Here is a 26,098-nt window from a genome sequence, read left to right on the forward strand (position 1 = left end):
TAAGCTGATGAGATAATTTATCTGTTTTAATATGCTGTTGTTCATAGAGATCTTTAGATGGATTCAGAGGCTTTTTAGGTAAGGTAGAATCTGCGATTCTCTGACCCAGTTTGTTTGCTGGTTTCCATGGTTGCAATACGCACTGTTTTCTGCCAACTGGCAACCTGTGATGTCGGTCGCACGGACCAAAACAAAGACAGACGTTCCGACACGGAACACACATTTTCAAAGTAGAATATCTGGCTGTAGCAATGTTTTTCTGAGAAACATGTAGGTGAACTTAGCATGTTTCCTAAATATCTGCAAACATATCAGGGTATTTTTATGCTTAATTAAAGTAAAAATCTTACATAGAGCCCCTTTAATTTTAAAACATATTGTATGATGGAGAAAATTCTGTATTACTGTTACTAAAAATAAAGCTGCATCTGATTATGCTATGTTAGCTACTTCACAAGATAGTGTTTTTCTCTGAGGCATGGTAGAGCATGGTACTCGCAAAAAATCAAGAAAATTAGATTTTAACAATAAGACTAAACGTGTTGAGCTATATAAGAACAATTAGTTTTCTGTCTATAAATATATCAAAACAGTTGTTTCCCTTGTTTATTAAAACATGTAGGCTAAATATTAAAGCGTCTTTGGTGTTTCCATGGTTTCTACAAAATAAAACCGGAAACCGAGGGTAACGCGGGTATGACGCAATTGACAGGCGACTCCTCACACGTCCTGGAGCCTTGGTTAAAATTGGCAATTTCTCACGATTTACAAATAGTTGGAAACATTTGGGATATTGTACTCAAGTGAACAAAATATATAACACTGGCCTAGTGGTTTTTAGGATATTTTACTGCAAAATTCTTACATCTTGCACTTTAAAAAAAAAAAATAAAATAACTGCTATGCGTTATTCTCCACATAAAGCACGTACTGAACCCTAAATCTGTTTTGTCAGAAAAGCCGATATTGTCCACTGTCAAGGCATCGCGAGTTCACGTTTTACAGCAAAAAAATCGACAAGCGCCCTCGTTTGTGTACAGAAACCGATCAGTCCGTTTTAGCGAATCAGCGCGCAGCATTCAGGTCAGTGACAAGGCTTTTAGTCACTTCAAAAAAGACACACTAGCTGAGGGAAGTTTCGCCAAAACTAGGATTTATCATTTCGACACCTGCAAATCCATGTACACCATACACGTCTTATATGTTGAACCGTTGGTTGTCCTTTTGTGTGTGTGTGTGTTCGCTCGCGTTTGAGTGTGTTTTAAGTGCAATTTCAAAGCAATTAGCTACTTGGCTTTGTTAACTGAAATGTGGAGTTATCTGCAATAACACTCAAACTGCAGTTGGGTTGTTTTGGAGTTATTATTACTTAATCAAAACAACCCAACTGCAGTTTGATTGATATTACTTGGAATGCACAATAAAAAAAAAACATGTTTTGTGAGAATTAATACAAACGGAGTTATCTGTTTTTGCAAATGAACTCTTCAAGTGTTATCTATGGACTTTTTGAAGGTAATGAGCTAAGATAGTTCTTTTTATTGTTGCTGTTATACTCAATTTAAAAATGCTAATATTAGTGAGAAGAAAAATACATTTTTAGACATCAGTCTTCATATGATGCAAACTGTTTTACAGAAAATGGAAGTTTGTTGCGCGTAACCCGTATTGAATCATTTTGAACAACCTTTTACTCAATTATTCTGATGATTCGACAACCATTTCCTCTTGTACAACACTACAGAATTCTATCATCCATTCTCTTAAAAAACTTAAGTTTGTCTTTGCTTAAACTGAGGCGTGAAGGACCTGCTATGAATACCTCAGAGCATTGTTCATCTATGATAAATCCTGATGCCTCAATAAAATCATTGAGCATCTTTTCAAAACTATCCAAAGCTTTCATTAGAATTAGAAAGAAACACAAGGGCTGTGTCTTCGTTAATGATTGACTTCAGTGTTTCTCCTTGGACTTCAGGTCCCAAAAACCTGTTCTCACCGTTAATGGAGTTGATCAGAGGAAGAAGGCAGATGCTTATTAGTAAAGGAGTCAGTGGACATCCCACCCTCAGACCTTGTGAGATCTGTGATCTGTCATCAACAACAGCTTCAACACGGATCTAAATCTCTCAGGTAGATTCACGGACTTTAAGCTATTGAACAGATACGGCCACTTCAGTGTACCTGGATCTAGTTTTAATGAAATAATCACTGGGAATTGATCACTGATGCAATGTTGAACAGAACTGTGTTGTTTGCTTTGACCTGGGTTTAAATAATGTTTAATAACACCATTCAGCCTCGCTGCCAGAACCAAAGCCAGAATTTTATAATCCACATTAACTGTTGTCATCGGACTGCAGTGATATTGAATATCAAAGCTGTAGGTGTGATCGTATTTGTCTCGGTTGAGTGATTCAAAAACTGTGCGTTTCATTGGTTTGAGGTCGAAGATTTGATTGAAAAATGCTTGTAAGAGGTCAATAATTTTACACGCATAATGCTTATAGAAAAGTACCGTGAGTCCATCTGCTGTTAGACTTTCAGACTGAGGCAGGGACAGTATAGCAAACAGAATCTCTTTTCTCGAAACTGGTTCAGTTAGAACGGTAATCAGGATGGATTTTATGTCATCAAATCTCTCAATTTGGTATAAATGATTCAAGAAGTTCAGAAGACTCTGGGATGAAGTATTTGGTGTTTGATGAACCTCAATGGATGATTCTGAACCTGGACACCCTAAAAAAAGAAATCATGTTAAAACTGTTATTAAATAACTTTATATCCAATATGTGAAGGAAAAGAGGTGACCTACCTCCTTGGTCCATGAGTTCGACCTCTTGAGGAAGTTCAATCATCTCTGAGCATCTTGACAGTTTTAGGCGTCTTTGCAAAACTATTGCCTCACATATAAGCCTGACCTTCACTCCTGGCCACAGGTATTCTTTCTTTCTGGAATTTATTTGTGAAATTTTCTTTATTGTGCTTGAAAGTTGTTCCATACATGCTTTATCTTCAAGAAGACCAGAATCAAACTGCCATTTTGGTCCATGTGTCTGGATTTGAATGGACAATGGGGCGTGATCAGAAATGTACTCTTCTTTATCCGAGTACATTGGTCTGTTGTGAATGTTACAAGCAGTTACGCTTGTTAAGTTGTGACTTTGCAAAAAGAAGTAGTCTAGTCTCGACTGACCTTTCACATCAAAATACGTAAAGCTTTTTACCTCCGGGTAAAGACACCGCCAGACATCCACTAAACTTAAGGTTTCCAAAAAATTGTGGAGAGCGTCGAAAGACTTTCGGTGACTTCGATTTCGTAAATTTGACGTTTTGTCAAGGTCGGCGTCCATGACTGTGTTAAAATCCCCACCGATCACCAGAAACGCCGATGGCGGGATGTGGGTCGAAATTTGTGTAAACTCCGTAAACCTAATTTTTTCATCATTTGAGTTATACACATTGATAAATACAAAGTCGCGCCCCCAAATTTGACATGAAATTATTATGAATCTCCCCTTTCCATCGCCATCAACACTGAAACCACCACATTCGAGGCTCTTTTTGAACAGTATGGCCACTCCTCGTGAACTTCCTTTAAATACAGTGAATGCCGCCATGTTGTAATCACATCCCAAATCTTGGACTTTGATACTCCCAGTCGAGTAGATTCTATCTGGTCCCACATGAGTTTCTTGGAGAAAGACAACATCAGCCTCTAGAAGACTTAACTGACGAAGAACCTCATTCCTTTTGCGGTTGAAACCGTTAACATTCCATGAAAGAATCCTTAATATTTGCTGCTCATCATCACTCTCAGTCATCCTGCAGTTAAAATAAAGTCTCTCCGGATCAGTTTCATAAATGAATGGGTTGGTGTATCTAAGACAAAGCAACACAAAACATTTTGTAAATTGTAGAGGTGTTTTACAAAACCTGAAGAACTGGATTTTTGGATAACATAAACATACACAACACCTTGCAAATATTGCCATGAGAAAGCCATTTTACAAAACAGATGTTTACATTTAATCCTCAAGATGAAATATTAGGTGAATTTGAAAACTGTGAAAACTATGATCAAATTGTACTCATTTTGTAGCATTCCCAGGGTCTCTTTTGAATGGTGTTTGTCCCACGGGTGGTTTAGTGGAATGCTAACAGTATAAACATGTAGATATCATCTGCGTGTGTGTGTATGTATATGTTGACAAGACAAAAAGATAGCTGAATTTATAAAAATGACCCCGTTCAAAAGTTTACATACCCTTGATTCTTAACGTTTTTCAGAAAAATCCTCCAGGTCCTGCCATTTCTTTGGTTTCCAGTATCTTCTGCATATTTGAACCAATTACAGCAATGATAAAAGGTTCAAACATTCACTGATCTTAAGATGGAAAGAATGAAAGGAAGGATGTAAACATTTGAACAGGATGATGATGTGTATGTTTTTCTTATTTTGTTTAAAGGTCATATTTTTAATACATCCTGATCCTGATCATACAATTCAAAAAGTTTTAACCCCTCTTTATCTTAATTGTCTTTCCTTCTGGATCATCAGTGAATGTTTGAACCCTTTTTTAACCCTTTAATTGGTGGGGGATACAAACATTTGCAAGGATGTGGGAAGAGTCAGGGAAAGTTTAGGTCTCATTTCTTGGTTTCATTTTGAAAGGGTGTTTGTTGTGAATATTTAGATCTGATGACTTTGTTCATACATTTTTTTTTATGTCATGGTCAGCATTTAAAACATCATGACTACCTGTAGTGGGAAATCTACTCACCTTCAGATAAAAGTTGATATATTTCACATATTTACAATATCTGGAGGGGACTTGCATTAAAAAGTTGTTGAGTGTTAGCTTATTATGGTTAATGTTGAAAATTTATGAATATAATTTTTACCATTTTCATAATCTGTCTGTAAATGTTTGTATCCCCCAGGATACTTTGCAAGTTTGGGGGTATAAATTCATTGAAAAAAAGAATGCTTGTTTGGCAATGCGTATTACAACATTATAGCCAAATTTTTAAAAACATTTATTCTCTCATAACTTAGCAAACATTCTTTGTAAAATTCTGTTGAAAAATAAATATAATGCCTATTTACGAATATATTAGCCTACTGTATCATATTTAATATGCAAATTTCTAGGGCCTATAATTTATAAATATGACCAAAACTTTGCTGAAAAATCTGTTGTACAGAATCTACTTCATGCCTTCTGTCCTCTGGACTGATAGTTTATACGTTTTTCCAAGTAAAGTCTTTTTTTACTCATAAATCTTTAATGATTTTTATGAAGTAAATGTAAGATAAACATTTATTGGACTTAAGCAACTTGGGCTTACTTGATTATTTGTGCATCATTTTTATATTTTTTCATGTTAATGTAAATGTCAAATATGACACAACAGGCTTTTGGGAAACATTTATTTTGTCTATTTTTCAATTATCATTGATTTGCATAATATATATATATATATATATATATATATATATATATATATATATATATATATATATATATATATATATATATATATATATATAATATGTGCTGTCCATATGTATTGGGACAGTAAAGACAAAATTGTTAGCTGTGGTGTCAAGACATCTATAAATATGATTAAAAGGTTAATATGAGGCAGAAGTACAGAGTGTTACATTTTATTATTGACTGTTTCAACACAAAATGTTTTACCAACTAAGAAGTACAGCACTTTTACAGTTTCATCCCTCTGCCTAATGTGAGCATAATTATTGGGACAGTTTAACTTAAAGTAAATGTCAATGTGTAAAAGCTAATATTTAACTGTAAATCCCTTGCAAGAAATCACAGGAGCGAGTCTGTGACAAATAGACATCACCAGACTCTTGGTTTCACACTGCCATTAGTCTCCTCTTCAGCTGGTGAAATGCATGTTAAATAAGATTTAAATCTGGAGATTGACTCTGAATGTCGTTTGGAATGTCCTGAAAAAGATAGATACCACTAGCAAGCTTCAGCAACCAACAACAACCAGGTCAGCTGAGAAAATCACCAGCAGTTGATGATAGACAAATGACAAGGACTATGAAAAAAAACTCTAAAATAACTGTCAGTGAAATCACCAGCAACCTCCAGAAAGCTGGGGTGATGATAGTCTCAGGAGGAGACTATCATCACCCCAGTTCGCAGGAGACTTCCCCAACAGAATTACAGATGATACACAGCAAGATCAAACATCTGACCAGTGCCAAAAATAGGAAAGCCAGTTAGAATAAAAACAAACAGATGAGCCAGAGTTTTAGAACAGAGTTTTATGGACAGATGAGACAAAGATGAATCTTTATCAAAGTGGGAAAGCAAAAGTGTGGAGAAAAAAAGAAAATGCAAATGATCCAAGGCATACAAGCTCTGGAAAGCATGGTGGAGGTCATGTCATGTCATGGGCATGCATGTGTGCCTCTGGAACAGACTCACTCATCTTCATTGATGACTTATTCAATGATGGCAGCAGAAGAATTAATTCAGAAATGTACAAAAGAATCTTGTAATGCCACCAGACTAACTGGGAAGTGCTTCATATGGCAACAGGACAATGACCCAAAACACTAGAACTGCCAACTCAATCAAGGAGAATATCTTGAAATTTTGGGTCTTAGATTGGCCAAGTCAGTCACCAAATCCTATTGAGCAAGAATTTCACCAGCTGAAGAGGAGACTAAAGGCAGAAACTCCCCAAAACAAGTGTAACCCGGGTTAAATGAAGGGTAATTGAAGGGAATTATTTAATTTATTCACAGTTTAGTAACATCCTATTTCTGTAATAAAAGTCGAAAAGAAGTGTTGAAGTTATTAAGAACATTAAAAAAATGTGAATTTATCCTATTTAGAAGATTAGTGACTGACCAATTTAACCCAGGTTACACAAGCAACTGTTGAAAATGGCTGCATTAAAGGCCTGGAAAAGTGTTTCAAAGTGTGAAAGCAAGAGTCTGGTGATGTCTGAGGGTCACAGACTCGCTCCTGTGATTTCTTACAAGGGATTTATAGTTAAATATTAGCTTTTACACTTTTACATTTGCTTTAAGTTAAACCGTCCCAATTCTTATGCTCACATTAGGCAGAGGGATGAAACTGTAAAAGTGCTGTACTTCTTAGTTGGTAAAACATTTTGTGTTGAAACAGCCAATAATAAAATGAACTGGTTGATAGTGAGTCAAAAACACAGCGCAGCCAAGTTCACTTCCAAATTGTTTTTCCATTTGTTCGTGAATCTGAAAATCACTGGTTCTCGGCTAACTCAGAGGTCCTCTGAGAAATGTAATCTGAATATGTCTGAGATTCATTTCATAATGTTTTGGTGAGCTGATTCTCCAACCGTCCGCTACACTTTCATCATGGATAAAGGTCTTTTTGCCATCCGACGAAACAATAACATGAAATCAATACGGAGATACCGATCACAGAAACTAATAGCAGAGTTAGGTAAGAATCTAAACGTATTTTTGTTTTTCTCAATTGCTAACACATTATAAGTGATTCAGTTGGCCCAGTTTCACAAACCATTTGTTCAGTTCTCAAAACAAAGACACATTTCTCAAAATGTTTAAAATGACATTAGATAGCAAAACTGACGACACACCAGTCAAAATCTGAGAGAGAGCTGAAAGAATCATTTACGAGTGTTTTAAACTTATACATACAGTATAATTACAGTACACAGTACCAGTAGCCTACTTTAGATGAGGGAAATATCACTAGTCTATGTACTGGAGCACGTCACCCTCAAACTTGTGATTGTCAAATTTCTTTGTAGCCATTTTTTATGTGTAGCCTACTGTATTTTTGCAGAACTAAGAAATGACTGCCTAGGCATATAGTCTTGTGTCAGAAGACCAATATACTGCTATAGTACTGTATACTGTAATGAAATTTGTCCAAATATGCAGGGGATGCTGAATTTACTTTTTTTTTTACTGTACTGTAATTGACAGTACTGTATTGTGGTGCATTTTATTTAGTCAGAAGAGAATACGTTTTTGACTCAAACATTTTATTTTGACATGGAAGTTTGAGGTGTTGTATAGTCGATGTATAGTTTCGAGATTGTGTTTATAGTTGTGAGAAAATGTTGAATGGTGTTAGGAATTGTGTGTTAGCAATCAAGAAAAACATTAGCTAGATTTAAAAGTTTGAAAGACAAATTTATGCTGGCTTGTCAAGCCAATTTTGCAATCTTGTTTAAAATCATTTAGTTAGTTAGGCCAGAAGATGTTCTGGGTGTCTGCTAAAGTATTGTCAGGAGACGGGTGGCTGCTTGGCACTTGATGCAGTTGCTGGGGTCAGAGTATGTGGTTGATAGGGTGTTCTGGTGAACACACACAGACATTCCCATCATTGTTAAAGGATTAGTTCACTTTCAAATGAAAATTACCCAACCTTTACTCACCCTCAAGCCATCCTAGGTGTATATGACTTTATTGATGAACACAATAAGAGATATTTGAATAAATATCCTCCTGACGCAGCTTTATAATGCAGTGAACAGGGGTCACAAGTACGAGCTGAAGAAAGTGCTTTCATCCACATTCATCCATAATAAATGTGTACTCCACACGGCTCTGGGTGGTTAATAAAGGCCTTCTGAAGCGAAGCGATGCATTTGTGTATAAAAATATCCATGTTTAACAAGTTATGAAGTAAAATATCAAGCTTCCGCCAGACCGCCTTCTGTATTCAACTTACGAAGAAAGTGTAAACTGGCGTCATGTCAGTTACACTTTTTCCTTAAGCTGAACAGGGAAGGCATAGGACGTAGCATAAGATTTTGAACTGCAAGAGTTTTACACTTTCTTCATACGTTGAATACGGAAGGCGGTATATGAATATGGATGCACTTTCTTCAGCTCATACTCGTAACTCCCGTTCACTGCCATTATAAAGCTCGGATGCGTCAGGATATTAAAATATATCTTCAATTGTGTTCATCAGAAGGAAGAAAGTCATACACCTAAGACGGCTTGAGGGTGAGTAAAGCTTGGGCTACAGTATATTTGAACGTGAACTAATCCTTTAATAACAGAAACTCAAAAATTGTTTGCAAAACTATGGAAATTCAAGTTTTTGTAGGCTACTTGAACTAAAACGTGATTTATACCATCGAAGTAGCCTATGTAATATTAATAAAAAAAGGCTCATCTCCTTTATACAAGCTCAAAATAATAATCTGTTGATGTTTTTCATATGACTTGGTGCCATGATGGATATTGAAATCTTGTTATTTATTTTTAATTTTAAACTGTATAGATGATTATTTTGTGGTAATGCAATATTTGTGAACACAATTGTGTATGTCAGGCCATAAATCTCCAAAAACTATGCATGGGCGCTTGCTTTGGTGTTGCCACCCTATAAATAATTTTCTAGATCCGCCACTGGTTCGGCGCATGCACACGTTTCTTGCTTGCGCCGACTGAAAACACATGAGAAACATCATGAGACAGGAGACATTGCAGTACTGGACACTGAACGGTCCATGCATGTGGATGTGGATAAAACAGTTAAAAGCCTTGATGCCGTACCTGAACGCCGTTTATCCCTTCACAGTGGCGTAACGGACGGGCACGCAGAGCTATTCAATTAGGCTATTCTATATTCTATATTATTCTATAATAGCAATTCATTTGCCCCGCGATATCATAGCGCATCACTGCATAACCGGCGCGCTAAGGATAATAAAATATTAGTTAGATAGCTTCTCAATTGAAAACATCTTGTTTAACACGAAATACTTCACGATTCACGAAAAATACTAATTTCTTTTCTCACTATGGGCCACAAGAGAAATATTAAGAAAATAAATCAGATTCATCTCTCATCGTCTCCAAGAGAATATGCGCCGTTAAGCATCAGATGCAAAAGGCTCGGCCAGTTTTTACTTTTATTTTCTGTAGTTTGAGACTTCTTCACCCGCATAACTCTCACGCAAAGTTTGCACATTGTGTGATATCCACTGGCTCGCCTTCATGGTTTAAAATGAAAATATTTTCAGTTTCGCGACGCGGCATTTTTCTTTATCAACAGTTGCTCGCAAAATGATGAACACTGATTCACATCATAAGTCATTTCGTGATAAGCGAATTATTAAATAAATGATTAAATAAACAACAAGCAACTGTAAACTTGTTTGCTTAAAATTTCTGCGAATAATTTGCCGATGCAGGTACAAAAGGACAAAAAGACGTTTTGTACCTGCAAAAAAAAAAAAAAAAAAAAGATTTTTTTCTTGCCTTCTTGCCCCTCTAACTCGAGAGTCAAATGTCGCCCATGTGTATATATATATATATATATATATATATATATATATATATATATATATATTATACACACACACACACACACAGTATGCATGTCTTTTTTTGCTGAGCATCTTATACATCTTGCTTTTAAAGCTCATATATGCAATTCAGTGATAATTGAGAGATGGAAAAATAAATGTTCCCCAAAAGCCTGTTCTGTCATTTGACATTTACTTTAACATGAAAAAAATTTAAAAAGAAGTTTACTTTTTTACATAAAAAAACGGTGTATGAATATGAATAATCAAGTTTCAGTCCAGTAAATGTTTATCTCACATTTACTTTATAAAAATCATTACAAATTTATGAGTAAAAAAGACTTTGATAGTTTTGATTTTTTTTTTATCAAATACAGTACATTTTGTGTATATTAAATATGATATAGAAGGCTAATATACTCATAAATAGGCATTCTATTTATTGTTCAACAGAATTTTACAAAGAATGTTTAGTTTAGGTTATGAGAGAATGACTCTTTTAAAAATGTAGCTTTCCAATTTGCATCATAAAAAAAAACATAAATTTTATTATTTATGAACTGAATGTGTTAGAAATGATGTTTATTGTATGTTGTTAGAGAATAAAATGTTTTAAAATAGTTTAAAACTGCCAAAAAAGAATTCAGTTTTCAATGAATTTACCCCCAAAATTAAGTCATATTTTGTAGGAAAAAAAAAAAAAAAGATCAAAATTATTTGTGTCCTATTAAGATGGAAAATAGCAATAAATTAATTTTCTGATGTCTCTTTATGGTCTTGCCATTAAAAGGTTAATAGTTCTTTTGAGTCCCTCAGTTGTCCTCAGTGTGAAAAGATGAATCTCACAGTCTTACAGTCACTGCTGGAAAGGGTTCAAATATGCAGAAGATGCTTGAAAACTGAAGAATTTGCAGGACCTGGAGGATTTTTCTGAAGAATGTTGGGCAGTTTAACTGCTCAGGACAAACAAGAGACTCATGAACAACCATCACAAAACAAACAAACAGTCGTAGATCATCCAGGTAACCACACAGTATTAAGAATCAAGGGTATGTAAATTTTTGAACTGGGTCATTTTTATAAATTAAGCTATTGTTTTGTCTTGTGGATTATATGTCATGTGAAATAGCTTATTCAGGACAGTACTAAATAAAAAAATAAGATGCAATATTTTTGATCCTTCTTATTTTGTTAAAATTATTATCATTTTCGCAGATTCTGCAAGGGTAAAACCAGTGGCGGCTGGCCAATAGAGGGCGCTAGGGCGCCGCCCTCCCTGAACCACACACGCAAAATTATAATCATATAAATTATTTAAATGTATATTTGTATGATGTAATATATTAGAAATCATCTGTGGAAAATATTTTTTTTTCACAATCACCATATGTCCTCTCTGTGTGCACCACTCAATTTCAGCTGAGGGGCAATCGAGAAATCGCCCAAAGGAGGTGGGTCTTTGTAGAATTTAGTCAAATGCCTATTCAATATATAAATATATTCAAGATGTGACATAAAATTTAGCCAATCAGCGTCCTCAATTCTTATCCGCAATGGGCGATTTTTTTGTCGCCCCCATACTGCTCAAATGAGGGCTTGGCCAGTAGTGGCGCGATTTTTAATTAATGTTATGTGACAATGGCGGACTCATGACTTTCACAGACATATTCTCCATCTATAAAAGTTAGAAAGTCGAGAAAATATTTCCATTTTGCAGTCAGGCGTGGACGAGCCTTCAGCAAGCACAAACTTCCGTGAACGAGCGCCGCCGCGCGCCGAACAGACGGAGTTCAATCTGAGTAAAATACATTTTGCTCAAAATATTTGTTGACGAACATAATTATGTAGAATTTCGAACCTACAACTAAGTGTATTTGTACGATAGCAGTAACTGTGTAAAGTGACTATTGTAGGGTAATCAAAATAATAATAATTATTAGTCTGTTCTTTTGTTTTTATTTATTTTCATTTTTAGTTTATTGTATTTAATTTCTGCTTCAAAAAACATTTTGTTTTTAGATTGTAAAGGTACAATTTTAGACTGTAGCCTAGGCCTAATGTGATTTGACCCCTTTTTTTGCACTAATTTATAGCATATACTACACAATTACATTCATGTTTGTTTTTATAGCCTTCAATATGAACATTGTTTCTAGGACAATATTGGGCAGGATCTTAAATAAAATTGTTTTTTTTTAATTAAATACAGATTTATTTATTTATTTAGATCTCAGCCCTATGGCATGCTTTAAATACTGAATTTTCCATGTTTTAGATAGATACATTATTATATCACTTGTTAAATGGTTATTTAACAATTAGCCTATTCATTCCTGCATTTCTAAATTGTTTTTTTTTTTTTTTTTTGTGCCCCCCCAAATATTTTTTGCACCAGCCGCCACTGGGTAAAACTTTTGAGCACAACTGTAAATTACTGTGAAACTTCTTTACATTTTGTTTTATAAAATTGAAGGTAACTACAAATATCAACTAATACCAAAAGATCAACAAATATCAAAGATCAACATAGCCTTGTCAATTGTTTGCACACAAATTAAAAAAATAAATCGAAATATTAATAACTCAATTATTTTACAATTTTAATTCAAAATAAAATGTATTAAACGCTTACCACTTGTCTGTGATGTTTTACATGGCAGGAACATGGATCCACATACTACCTCTTACTCTTCTCTTCTAACACATGCAAATTAACATTACATCATCATTAAGTCACATTTCAGCTAACACGGTTGGAAGTGAAGGCTGATAAAGTCCTGTTCTCAAAGGCAATATAAACATTTCCATTTCCACACTTCTTTATATCAGTTTCACAAATGCACACAGAAGTAAGGAATGTAGTCAACACAGATATTTTTCAGTCTGTATTTTGATTAATAAAAAATTAAATCAAAGTGAATTGTGTTAGAATTCTCTTAGACGTAGGCCTACATTGAACATTTGCAAGTCAAAGTATAGGCTACCAGGAGCCGGTTGCACCAGCTGGAAGTAGAAAAGTTGGGTGTAAGCTCTATGCTGGACTAAGTTACGTCCAGCTTTTCCGATGAATATTTACACCTGTTGCACCATCGGCGCATCTACGCTTACACAACAATGACGTGTTCTACCGTTTGTTGAGACGCCGTTCGCGTTACTATGGTTACAAATGTGAATTTATTGGCTCCAACGAATAGATGAAAAGTGACTGCTGAGCCGAAAAAAAAGAAAATTAAATGACTCAGATTGTGAAACAAGAAAAAATGATTGAGCTACTCAGTAAGTAGGCTATATGCATATTATGCAAGCAAAACAATTCAGTAACGAATAAAAAAAGACATCTGGCAAAAGATAACAGCGGCAGTAAGCTGAGGGTGGAAATCGGACAGTCGATGAAGTAAAAAAAGAAGAGAGACTCTAGCCTGCTCAAAAATCCTAAAATCTCACCCTACAGTACTATAATGGATGTGTTTGGAGAGGACTTGGCCTAAAAGGCCGACAGTGCCAGTAGATCTAACGGAAGAAAAACAAGCTGAAGAGGATAAATATAGTCTAGTTATAGGCTAGGCCTGCGCGAAGTACGGAGTAGCCTACACAAATTTATGGAGCAAGTTATAACTTAAATATATAATTTTATAGGCTAGACTATAAATATATAAATAATTTAAATATAAAATATAAATATTATAATATAAATATTTTAATAGCGCATTCAACTTTTGCAGATAATCCCAACCCGTCTAGTACCGAGGACAGCTCCAAAAAACACGACAACAGTTAACGTTACCTGTTCGAAGGACAAGAAATCAGTATTCACATTCTGTGTTACTGGAGAAAGAAATTATGAGAGTGAAGATTGAGACAGAGAAGTTAAGGGTAGAAAATTAGAAGCTTGAGTTAGAGAATCAGAAACTTGCCTAGAAATCCAACTGTTAGAGCAAAGGGCCACCGTGTGTTTATGACCATTTAAATAATCCCATACATGATCAAATAATGTAGGCCTATATAGCTACTTATAAAATGGATAGCTCCGGCCATTGATTCTGATTGGTTGAGCCGCTTTAGAAGCCGCTGAATGTGTATGTTGCGTCTGTCTTAGCAACCACTCTTAGCAACGTAAACATAGGGGCTGTTTCTCAATTCCAAGAACGCAGAGAACGGACTTGCGTTCTCGTGGAGTCCGGTCTTGCCAGGCGACCTTGAAAGATCGAATTCGGAAGGACGTGAGGACCATAGACTGTAAAAAAATATGGACGTAGCGTCCGTGACGTCACCCATAGAGTTCTGAACAGCAGTTTTGACGCCTAAATGAGGCCGCGGCCATCTTAGCTGCGCGTCACAGCACGTCACTCCCGGATAACTGAAAATGGGCAAAGAGGCGGGGAGGTGGTTTGAGCTGATATGACTGGTTGCTGAAACCACGCCTGCCTAGCTCGACGTGACCATGTTAGCAGCAAAGGAGCTATATATCTATCTAAGATACGATCTAAAATATTAATGAAGATAAGTTTTATCATCAGAACGTTCTAAAGGTTTACTGTCAATCTACGGTGTTTTTTAAGATATAGATGCTCCAACACCAGTAGTGTTGGTTGTGCAAATAACAACATGGAAAATCAAATGGGACTTCATACCTTTATAATGAAATAGAGATCGCGAGATGAATCCAATCCGTGGCACTTGGGTAAAATATGAATGTCCATTGCAAAACAAAAAAACATGTCACATTTCTTCTGAATGATCTGCTCTCTGTCATCGTTCTTCAAGAAAGGATGAGCAGCGATCGTATCTAACAAACAAATGAGCCTGTGTCCAAAGTATATTTTTTTCAAAATAGTGCAGCAGTTTTAGTTATAATATCCAAGCAGTGCTGTCGGATTTTGATATCCTCCCGCCATTGTCATTGCAGTAAATCTCACAACCAAAACTTTCAGCCAATGCCACGATCCAACAACGTGTGTTCTGTGTCTCTTCCCCATGCATGCACATCTACACAGACACACATCAGTCTCGAATATTATGCAGCAAGCCATATTTTATAATTGTATAAAATAATCGAGCACAAATACGACTGAGATGCCAAATTCAGCGGCAGCTGAGGTAACATGACGGCTCACAGACAGCAGCGCAATATACCTGTCACTCAAGTGACCACGCCCTTAATTATGCAGAACTTTAAGGCTTAATATAATTTAAACGGATAAGTTATAAAAAAATTCACCCCCCTCAGAGTTGTCATGAAGGGCAAAAATAGCAGTATAGACCAAAACCACAATTTGAACCAACTTATAAACATGTTTTTTTCTGCTATAAACTTGGCCAATTTAACATGGGACTCTATGAGATTCTGCTCTCTTTTGGAGCCTGTCCCTAGCGGCCAGTCGATGAATCGCAGTTTAAGTTACTTCCGTATTGGCTTCACGAGAGACTGGGGGAGGTTGCCGCTTTGTGAGGACAGAGAACGTATCATTTGAGAATTGAGATGTGCTGCGATCTTGTTGCTCAACTGACCGTCCCAGCATATTATAAGTGGCTAATGCACAATAAATACAACATAACATCACAAACAATTGTCATAACCTGTTAAAAAAAATATTTCATATTATTATAGACATTGTTTTCATATAATTTTATATCTTTTTATTTCACCTCGTGTATTTATGAAAATGAGTAGCCTTTGGCTGTTATGCTTTGTCAATGTTAAGATTATTTTTTATATGCCAATACAAATACTGCAGGCTTTCTTCAGGTTATCATTTTATTAAAATTAAGCAAAACAAACGGATTACTTTCACGAGCCGTCACGTATTGCGAGCTTGTAGCTGGAATCTCACGAGAACTTTAAAGCTTACAGGCTTCCATACGTCGACCGCCGCAGCGTCTTCTGGGATTTTTAACGGTTCGATTCCCTCAAATTTGCGTTCGATGCATCCTCGATATCAAGAACACATCCGGGTACTTTCATGCGTCCTCCGTTCTTGCGTTCTTGAGTATTGGAATGAACTTCGACGGTTGATGATGACGTAGAGCAAGAACACAAGGACGCAAGATCGCTGAAGAACGCATATTGAGAAACAGCCATGGTGAGTAATGCAAAGAATATACACTAACAAGAAGCGACAGTCAACAGAACGTTCCATTGAAACACCGGCGCCCAGCAGCAGCCCCGCGTTTCCGCCATTTTGGGGTAAAGCGAGTCGGCAGCCCACTAGTTTCTATGGCAATATCAGCTGCTTTGTTAAAAAAAAAAAAAGTACATTAAAGCTGAAATCCAACCTGAATGATGAAAACACAGAGATCATCAAATCCTTTTTACAGTTTATTTTACACACTTTGTGTTTAAATCTTCCACTTTTTTAACAAAAACTTTGCTCTCTAGAAACCCAAGTCAGTTTGGGTTAAAATTCTTAAGGCTTATAAACACTGAATTAATACCAACATATGAAATTAAATTAAGGACATCTATCAGAAAAATTGGGAATGTTGGACAATAAATATATTAACATAACAGCTTGATTTTGCAGCATTGTCTAATGTCCGTTAAAACAAAAGTGTCCAAAAGTGTGAATTATGCGATAACGGACACAGCAATGCATCATGTATTATAAGATTATGTTTGTAGCGTGATCCATTAAAACGTACAATATTTCAATTCAGACCTAGATATTATTATTATTACTCCACTAGGTCTAAAATATATTGTTCGCTGCAAACATGATGATCTTAAATTTGTTAATTATTAATTTACTATTAATAAACGTGTAAAGTTGCATAAAATGGAAATACTCAATAAAGTAGGCTAACTACGTTACCTCAGATGGTTGAATGTTTGGATTCCACAACTGGTAAAATAATCACGATTAGAAATTCGATTAATTGTGCAGCCCTAGAAATGAGCACCTGCAGTGTCGGGGACAGCGCTCTGTTCCTGTCTGTTGTAACTGCGGTGATAACTCGTTGATTAATTCTAACAGTTGCTGAAACTAAACCTTTCAATAAGTTATCTGTCTCCATATATATCTATAGATTATTGGTGCGGTCTCTCATTACTCTTTCACAATATATCATGATTTCAGACTTCTCTACAAAGCAAAACTAAAATGCACCTACCTGTATTTTCTCCTGGACTTGAAGCTCATTAGTGAAGGCCTCCCTTCTAAGACCACAGGCAAATTAGTTAAATGACATTCCCCCATTATCAGCAGCTCGACTAATGACTTGTAACTGCCAGGCAAGTTCACTGATTTTAATACTCTTGGATCTACAGGAAGCACCAGCAGTGGGAGTGACCTATTGTTCGGCATCTGAGAGTGAACACAAAGGCTAAACAGATAACAAGCAGAAGAGTAATGTTGTTGTGTCTACTCATTAAAAAAAAAACAACTCACTACCGTTCTGAGAGTATATGGTTTTATATGAGAAACAATTCATATTCCATCTAACATATGAATTGACTTATTTGTCTTATATTTAGGCTTTTATTTACATTTAAACAACGATCTACACACAAAATATTGTAAACAGAAACTCATGCGTCATATTTTTGAGTTTCCGTGTTTACCAAATATGTTAGATCAGGTATGTGTAGATCAGGCATGTGATCAGCTAGAAAAGCAGGAAAATCGGACCATGTCCCCAAGCCACGCCCCAGGACTTCTCATTCAAAAATATATATATCTTATCACATTAAAAGATCTAGCTTATATTGTAATAATACATATTATTGCTCTGTAAAAATAAAAAGCAGCATTTATTAATCATGATAATAATATATTATATAGCCTAATAAACGTATTGGATAGAATAGAATTGTTATTAAAGTACCTGTGAAAAGTTATATATATATATATATATACACACACACACACACACACACACACACACACACACACACACGTACACATTATAAAATATAAAAAAATTATTCCTGTGATGCAAAGCAGAATTTTTTGCATCATTACTCCAGTCTTCAGTTGTCACATGATCCTTCAGAAATAATGACAATTTGATTTGCTGCTCAAGAAACATTTCTGATTATTATCAATGATGAAAACACTGCTGTGTCCGTTATTGCATAATTTCTATTAATTTCTATTCCTATTGGTATTCAGTGTTTATAATGCTAATACTTGAACTTCAAAGAATTTTAATCCAAACTGACATGGTTTCTAGAGAGCAAAGGTTTTGTGAAAAATGTGGAAGACTTGAACACAAAGTGTGTAAAATAAACTGTTAAAAGGATTTGATGATCACTAGTGATAGTATTTTATTCTGTGTTGTCATCATTCAGGTTGGATTTCAGTTTTAATGTATGTTTTGTTTTAACAAAGCAGCTGATATTGCCATAGAAACTAGTGGACTGCCGAGTCATTTTCACCTCAAAATGGCGGAAACGCAGGACTGCTGCTGGGCGCCGGTGTTGCACTGGAACGTTCTATTGAGTGTCGCTTCTTGTTAGTGTATATTCTTTGCACATATAGAGGGTATGCATCGACGTCACTTTACCACCAGAACATGCTCCCTCAGCTGGATGGAGTGGTAAAAGAACCTGCTGCATGACTGGATTTAATAGGGGAAACAGTACAGTTTGGGGGCTCGTCCGGGATATTCCCAAGAAACACGGGACTGGGGACTGAGAGGTCATCCTTCATCACAGGTAAGTTGTTTTTAATAATTTCCTGTGGTGGTAGGATTGATTGAACTCATCCCATAATAGGTAGTGTTATCCTTGGATGGAGCTCTAAGAGTTAGTCCAGGAAGATTTGACTGTAAGGGTACTGTTTAAACGCACAGCTACCTGACAAATATTTTGGTTATCCCTCCGGTGCGAAGAAGATCCTTTTAGATCCGTTCTGACAGGAAAAACAAAGTGTTGATGGGAATATTCCGTTTGATGAATTAATAAAATTGGCTGAATAATTATAATTAAAGAATTATAAAGAGACCCCTTTGGTGTGGTCTGGCAAATTAAAAGTCAAAATTGTGATTAGGTGAAGGATGGGTCAAAAGATATCAAGATCAATACAAGATGAGACACCAAGAAATTGGATGTTTAGAAATAATTGTAGATATTGGACTGAACCCTATTTATCGAATTTAAAAGGGTGGACTCAAGGAAAAATACAATTGGATCCTTTCCCCAAAGAAGGCTCTTTTAAGCCAGGGGATATGGAGAGTGCAAATTCTATGATTAATGGGGGCTGGGGAGACCCAGAGTGGATTTGTAAGTACATGAAAAAGTCGTACATTAAATGGAAAGAAATGAAAAGACATTGGGATAAAGGTCCAGAGAGGCTAAAATTAAAAAAAAAAAAAAAAAAAGGAAAAAAGGGGTACCCATACCAGCCCTATGCCCCAGCATCCCCTTCAAATATGTCAATATAAGGCTCCTACAGTAGAGGAACTGAATAAAACCTCTCATTACCACCAAAATTATATCCCACCCTGCCAGAATGTAGAGGAGATGGATATGCAATGGGAGGAAGAAGAGCATTTAGAGACTTTTTACGAGGAGCTGCAAAGGATCTTAGAAAGACGGGTGATTTTTAGAAAGAGATCTCATATGCCGCTAACACTAAACGGGCCAAAAGAATCCGCTGCAGCTTTCGTGAATGGATTCAAAAAGTCATGGGAGGAGGATTCTAAACTTGCCGACCACACGAGATCATAGCATACTAGTTCATTAACACGTTTGAACAATATGAATCCAAAACAGGCCTGATACGCTGATAAGAGTAACCACATCACGAATTACTGAGTCGAATGTAGAGGAATTTTGTGCATGAGTAAGAGTGTTAGATGATGCTGGAGGATTTTCGGGTAATAGTGCATTGACAGTTAAATCTGAACCTGCATTTTTGGAGGCAACAGGGGAAGAAGCCCCATGAAGGTGAGGGAAATGTCATTATTGTGGCAAACCTGGGCATTGGGCACAAGAGTGCAGAAAATATAATGAGCAAAGATGCAAACAGGGAGAGATAGACAAAAGGAGAATTCTAACTCCAACCAAGAGACTGGTAACAAATACCAAACAGAATGGACTCCCCAATAGGGAATCCTACGGAGTGAAGGAACCCCAAGTACTTCTACGCTCACTCTAAAATATAAAAATAACAAAATTGATTTGTCCAAATTTGTAATTGAGTGTAGATGGGAAAAAATATTGCTTTCTTATTGATACTGGTGCCAGCTGCTCATCAATTTCTGGTTCTGGGTTCCAATCTCCTGCTCAGTTACACACCCTTTGGCTGTGGTCAGAAGTGATGGTCAACATTTTATGTACAAATTTAATATTATTCCAGTGTCACCTCTGAATTTGCTAGGGAAAGGTTTATAATGCATAAATTGGGAGTGGAAATTGTGTTTACTGAAAATGATGTTTCTCTTTTCTTCCCTTCTGTGCTGATGGTGTTCACTGAGCCACACCCTCATCCTGTTGATTACATGCTGAGTGAAGCTGAGAGTGAGGGAGAAGAGATAGCATCACTGAAATGAGTAAATCCAAAACTGTGGGCTAAGCACAAGGACGAAGCAGGTTTCATTAATGATAAACTGTATACCGCGTTACTGAAAACAAAAACACCGGTCTATGTAAAACAATATCCTCTCTCTCCAGAGAAAGAGAAGGGCATTGAACCTGTGATTAAAAATTTGTTGAAACAGGGCATTATTATTAAGACACACTCGCCATATAACACACCTATTAATCCTAGTCTCAAAGCAGATGGACAAAGTTGGCGACTGACACAAGATTTGAGGAAGATCAATGACCTGATTATACCGCTTTCACCAGTGGTACCGGATGTGGAAACTATAATAAATTCAATACCACCTACACATAAATTCCATACTGTCCTTGATATATGCTCTGCTTATATTTTTTAACCGAGTAAAACAAACGATTACACTAAAGGTTGGGCTCAAAAGTGTTCCTTACAACTTGTCAAATAAACCTAATCCATGGATATTGACATGCAGCCAGGAGTCGTGTTTCCTGACATTTATATGTGCATTTATATGATTTCGACGCCGGGGAAATACATAAAGCAAATCAGCCTGTGAACGCTTTATATAAATACAATATAGGTAGGTAATCACTTATATCAATGTTACATATATCGTCATATTGTCCAGCCCTAAAACTTGTATAGTTTTTGTCAGTGTTTATTTAAAAACACTCAATTATGCAGAATATAAGATGGTAAATATTTAATGAGTTGTCAACAAAATATATAATAATACAATATATACGGTATGATTTTACCCTTAAAATCCAACAATCTGACACAAAATGATAACTGCAAATCCATATTTCAGCTTTTTCTGTGAATTGCAGCGACCCATTTGCTTCTTTTTTCTATAGGTTTCGGCAGTCTTTAAATATATACCTCAGCTTTTGTGTCAAAACTATTTGTACAGTCAATCACAAAGCTCTTTCCCCTTTGGATGTGTTTTGTGTTTTTCGCGGCATTGACAGTTATATAGTGTTAGGGGCGGGGCCATGCTCTGGGACTCCAGTGCGTCATCAAACCCCCGTTTTAGCTCTGCCCAAAATATCCTGAACAGAGACTTGGTGCAAAAATTGTTTAACGCTCTAACTTCACAATTAAGCATTACGCAATTCACAGTCTTTGTAATGTGTTTCAGTAATACATTTATAATGTGTTTAGAAAGAATTCTCAGAATTGACTTTACAGGGACTTTAAAGACACGCAATATCACACGAGTAGCCATGCGATATGTCTGTATATCAGCACGGCTGTGATTCGTCCGTAGGCACTTTTTTATTATTCCAAATACAATTTGTATAATGCTAATAACATTGCCATTTTGCCAACAAATACAACTTTAGTTGAACTCTACTATACTATATTGTCATAACGTAATGAAACGGTTTGCTTTTACACACACAAGATGTTCTGTGCAATTTCATAATGATAGGGTGTGAAATGAAGACCTGTAAAATCTCTACTTTGGTGTATGTTGCTGTGTCTGTTCTTAGCAACCACTCTAGCAACGTAAACAATGTTTGTTCTCACTTGATTTTGTTCATTGAAGCTTACTGCATTATGTAGAAGAGTATTGTGAGAGAGATATCGAGTGACCGAGTGTATTACCTGCATTCAGATTTAGTATTTTCCTTCAGGTCAGTCCTGTTCATAATAAAAAATCTGTGATCTTGTCCTCATTTAATGGGTTTTCTGTGCCCTGCTGACACTGACAGCGCTAGTGAAATCATAATTTGTGTTTTGTTCCAATATAAAAGTCTTTGCGACTGAGTGACTCGCTCATAAAGACAGTCTTTGCCGCCATCTAATGGTGTAATAAATGTAACTTCTGTTGCTGTTCATGGTCAGGGACTATTTTTTCCAGCGGAAGGAAGGCTTTTAATGATTTTACTTTATGAAAGTTGCATTGATACATATTTTACAAATATTATGGCAAATATAATTCGGCTGATCAGCCTGTAAATATAATTGTAATGTATATAAAAAATGTAATGTAGCTATAAATATCCTCTTTAATGTTTTTTTCCACATTTCAATAATTCGATATGGCATTAAACCTCAAATATCAACTATACATTGGTTTGGTTTATTCTTTAAATAAGAAAAGTAAAAAATATGCATGGTATTATAATGTTATACTAAAATTAAAACAATGGAAAAAACCCTTAAGATTACCTGTAGGAAAAAAAACACACTTTAAGCATGCAGAATAATGTAAGTGGACTTCTTTTTTTGTTGTAATTGTGGCATCCGTGATTGTAATCACAATTAGAAATTCGATTAATTGCAGTGTTGGGGACAGCGCTCCATTCCTGTCTGTCGCGTGTTGTATCTGCGGTGATAACTCGTTGATTAGGCTAATTAACAGTTCAACCATGTAGTATTGTTGTTTAGAAAATGTACATTATGTTTGTTGGGTGTACCTCCTCTAGGGGGGTCCGGGGGCTTCCCCCCCGGAAGAAAATTTTGTACATTTTAAGGTTAAATGCATCAATCTGGTGCACTTTGAGAGCTCAAAAACTTTAAAGCTTAAGCCCATACAGTGTACACATTGAAAAAAGAAACAGCATTGACTTGTAGGCTACCTGGACATTAAAGAGGGCTCAAACATCTTTATAGTTGTGATATAAAGTCTCAGTCTACATTGTTTTTGGATGCCAAACAATTATTAATAAAATAATAATATAATAATGTTTTAATATTATATAATTATTCATGACAGCAATTTCCATATATTGTAACACATGCACTCTAAAATAAATGACAATTTTATTAGTTACTAACTTTACACAACAGTATAGGGAAATTACAACACTTTTGTACTAATTTCTTTTTAAAAGATAAATCCTTGATCTTTTATTTTGATCACCAGCTGATCGCATGCGCAAATTTTGCTGTTTTATAAAGGAACAAAGCCATATCACTGTTTCGATTTTAGTTCGTTGGTAAAATACAACGTAGAGACCATTTAAGCTTTGTATGTTTTAAATTTTCGGTTTATGATGAAACGGTGGCGGCGGCACAGGGTCACTGGGAAACACTGAATGAATGTTTAGCTGACAAATGTGCTAAAGTTGTAATATCAGCTGTTATATCCTATCCAACCGGACCGAACGAGGGTCTCGAGGCCTGCCGCTGCTCTGAGTGAGTGACGGGAGGCGCGTCTGTGTTCAGCTGCGTGGCGCCTCATATGAACGCGCTGTTGGAGAGAAGAGAGAGAAAGCGCTGCCGGTGTATGGATACCTATGACGAATACTGTAGAAAAGCGATATTGAACTGTTTAACATATTTTAATAGAGAAAAATTATATTTTGAGAGCACTGTTAAGAAAGCTCAAAACTGAAAGATTCGGGGCTTTTGGGAAAACATTAGGGGCTCCAGCCCCCTTAGCCGTAAGATTTAGTGTCAGACGTGCGCTACGCTCAGATGGTGCAACAGGTATTAATTTGTACGCAGGACTCAAAACACATTTTACGCTATAGTCTTACAACCAGGTGTAGCCTACGTCCAGTGGGTCCAACCGGCACTGCAGGAGTTTAATGTCAGACTTCTCGACAAAGCAAAACTAAAATACACCTACCTGTATTTTCTCCTGGACTTGAAGCTCATTAGTGAAGGCCTCCCTTTTAAGACCACAGACAAATTAGTTATGACATTCCCCCATTACCAGCAGCTTGACTAATGACTTGTACCTGGGCAAGTTCACTGATTTTAATACACCTGGATCTATAGGAAGCACCAGCAGTGGGAGTGACCATGCTATTGTTTGGCATCTGAGAGTGAAACCGATAACAAGCAGAAGAGGAATGTTGTTGTGTCTAACTCATTAAAAAAAACAACAACTCACTACCATTCTGAGAGTATATGGTTTTATATTAGAAACAATTCATATTCCATCTAACATATGAATTGACTTATTTGTCTTATATTTAGGCTTTTATTTACATTTAAACCAAGATCTACACACAAAATATTGTAAACATCATGTGTATTTGAGTTTCCATGTTTACCAAATATGCTGTAGATCAGGCATGTGATCAGATAGAGATGAATCCTTCAGATTCCAGCTCCATGTTGGTGCTCCTCCTCTTCAGTTCACTCCACTCATTTTCTCTGGGGTTCACATCAGGGGACTGGGACGTCATGGCAGAAGCTTCAGTTTGTGCTCAGTGACACATTTTTGTGTTGGTTTTGATGTTTGTTTTGGATCATTGTCCTGATGGAAGATCCAACCACGGCCCATTATTGGATTTCTAGCAGAAGTGGTCAGATTTTGATTTTTTATCTGTCAGTATTTGATAGAATCCATGATGCCATGTATCTGAACAAGATGTCCAGGACCTCCAGCAGAAAAATAGGCTCATAGCATTAAAGATCCAGCAGCATATTTAACCGTGGCATGGGGTACTTTTATCCATGTGTGCACCAAACCCATCTGGTGGGTTTGCTGCCAAAAAGCTCTTTTTTTAGTTTGATCTTACCACAGAAGCCAGTCCCGTTTGAAGTTCCAGTCTTGACTGACAACTGAATATGCTGGTGATTGTTTCTGGATGAGAGCAGAGGATTTTTCTTGAAACCCTCCCGAACAACTTGTGGGGATGTAGGTGCTGTTTGATAATTTTTTTTAGGCTTTCTGGGACTCAAGACTCAACTAATCTCTGCAATTCTCCAGCTGTGATCCTTGGAGAGTCTTTGGCCACTCAAACTTTCCTTCTCACCATGCATTAGGAAGATTTAGACACACGTCCTCTTCCAGGCAGATTTGTAACATCTTTAGTTGATTGGAACTTCTTAATTATTATCTTGATGGTAGAAATGGGGATTTTCAATGTTTTAGCTATTTTCTTAAAGCCAATTTTTCTATTTTGTAAAGCTCAACAATCTTTTGCTGCACATCAGAACTATATTCTTTTTTTTTTGATTAAGGGAATTTGGCCTTTGTGTTTCCTCATGTTTATACTCCTATGGAAAAGAAAGTCATGGCTGGACAACTTCATGTTCATGATCACCCTGGTGTGCTAAAAAAAAAAATGTAAATATGAATGGGAATATACTTCAGAGATATTTTACTCATAAATATTCTAGGGGTGCCAATAATTGTGGCCAACGTGTTTTGGAGAAAAACATTTATTTCATAATGTAATGAACGTCGTAATCCAGGTGTGTTTTGTTTTATTTAATGTTTTATTTTATGTTATTGTTCTGATTGTCTGCAATTCATGTGTAAGTAAATGCAGTTTGACGTTTTACTGTGGTATTTGTCATTA

The 26,098-nt window shown here is 36.2% G+C and overlaps 1 protein-coding gene across 5 annotated transcripts; it reads right to left on the reverse strand.

Moving 5' to 3' along the window:
• Positions 1-780: 780 nt before the first annotated feature.
• LOC125249318 lies at positions 781-24,549 on the reverse strand. 5 transcript variants are annotated; one of them, XM_048161587.1, is made up of 4 exons: positions 24,412-24,549; positions 12,959-13,023; positions 2,816-3,825; positions 781-2,739 (listed from the first exon to the last, which is right to left on the reverse strand). In XM_048161587.1, exons 3-4 carry the CDS (start codon positions 3,822-3,824, stop codon positions 2,069-2,071), a joined length of 1,680 nt encoding a protein of 559 aa, XP_048017544.1. In that variant the 5' UTR covers position 3,825; positions 12,959-13,023; positions 24,412-24,549; the 3' UTR covers positions 781-2,068. The 5 variants fall into 5 exon arrangements, with proteins under 5 accessions (XP_048017544.1, XP_048017541.1, XP_048017545.1 ...); XM_048161584.1 differs by having other exon boundaries at positions 2,816-3,882; XM_048161588.1 differs by lacking the exon at positions 24,412-24,549 and adding an exon at positions 17,434-18,107.
• Positions 24,550-26,098: the final 1,549 nt, after the last annotated feature.

The sequence above is a fragment of the Megalobrama amblycephala genome, linkage group LG16 (assembly GCF_018812025.1).
Source record: "Megalobrama amblycephala isolate DHTTF-2021 linkage group LG16, ASM1881202v1, whole genome shotgun sequence".
Taxonomy (NCBI): Eukaryota; Metazoa; Chordata; class Actinopteri; order Cypriniformes; family Xenocyprididae; genus Megalobrama; species Megalobrama amblycephala.

Excerpts from the sequence above, each read along its gene's own strand:
- LOC125249318 (XM_048161587.1), bottom strand. The coding sequence starts at position 3,824 with ATGACTGAGAGTGATGATGAGCAGCAAATATTAAGGATTCTTTCATGG. Across the intron at positions 2,740-2,815 it reads CGAACTCATGGACCAAGGAG|GGTGTCCAGGTTCAGAATCA; the intron begins GTAGGTCACCTC and ends TTCTTTTTTTAG.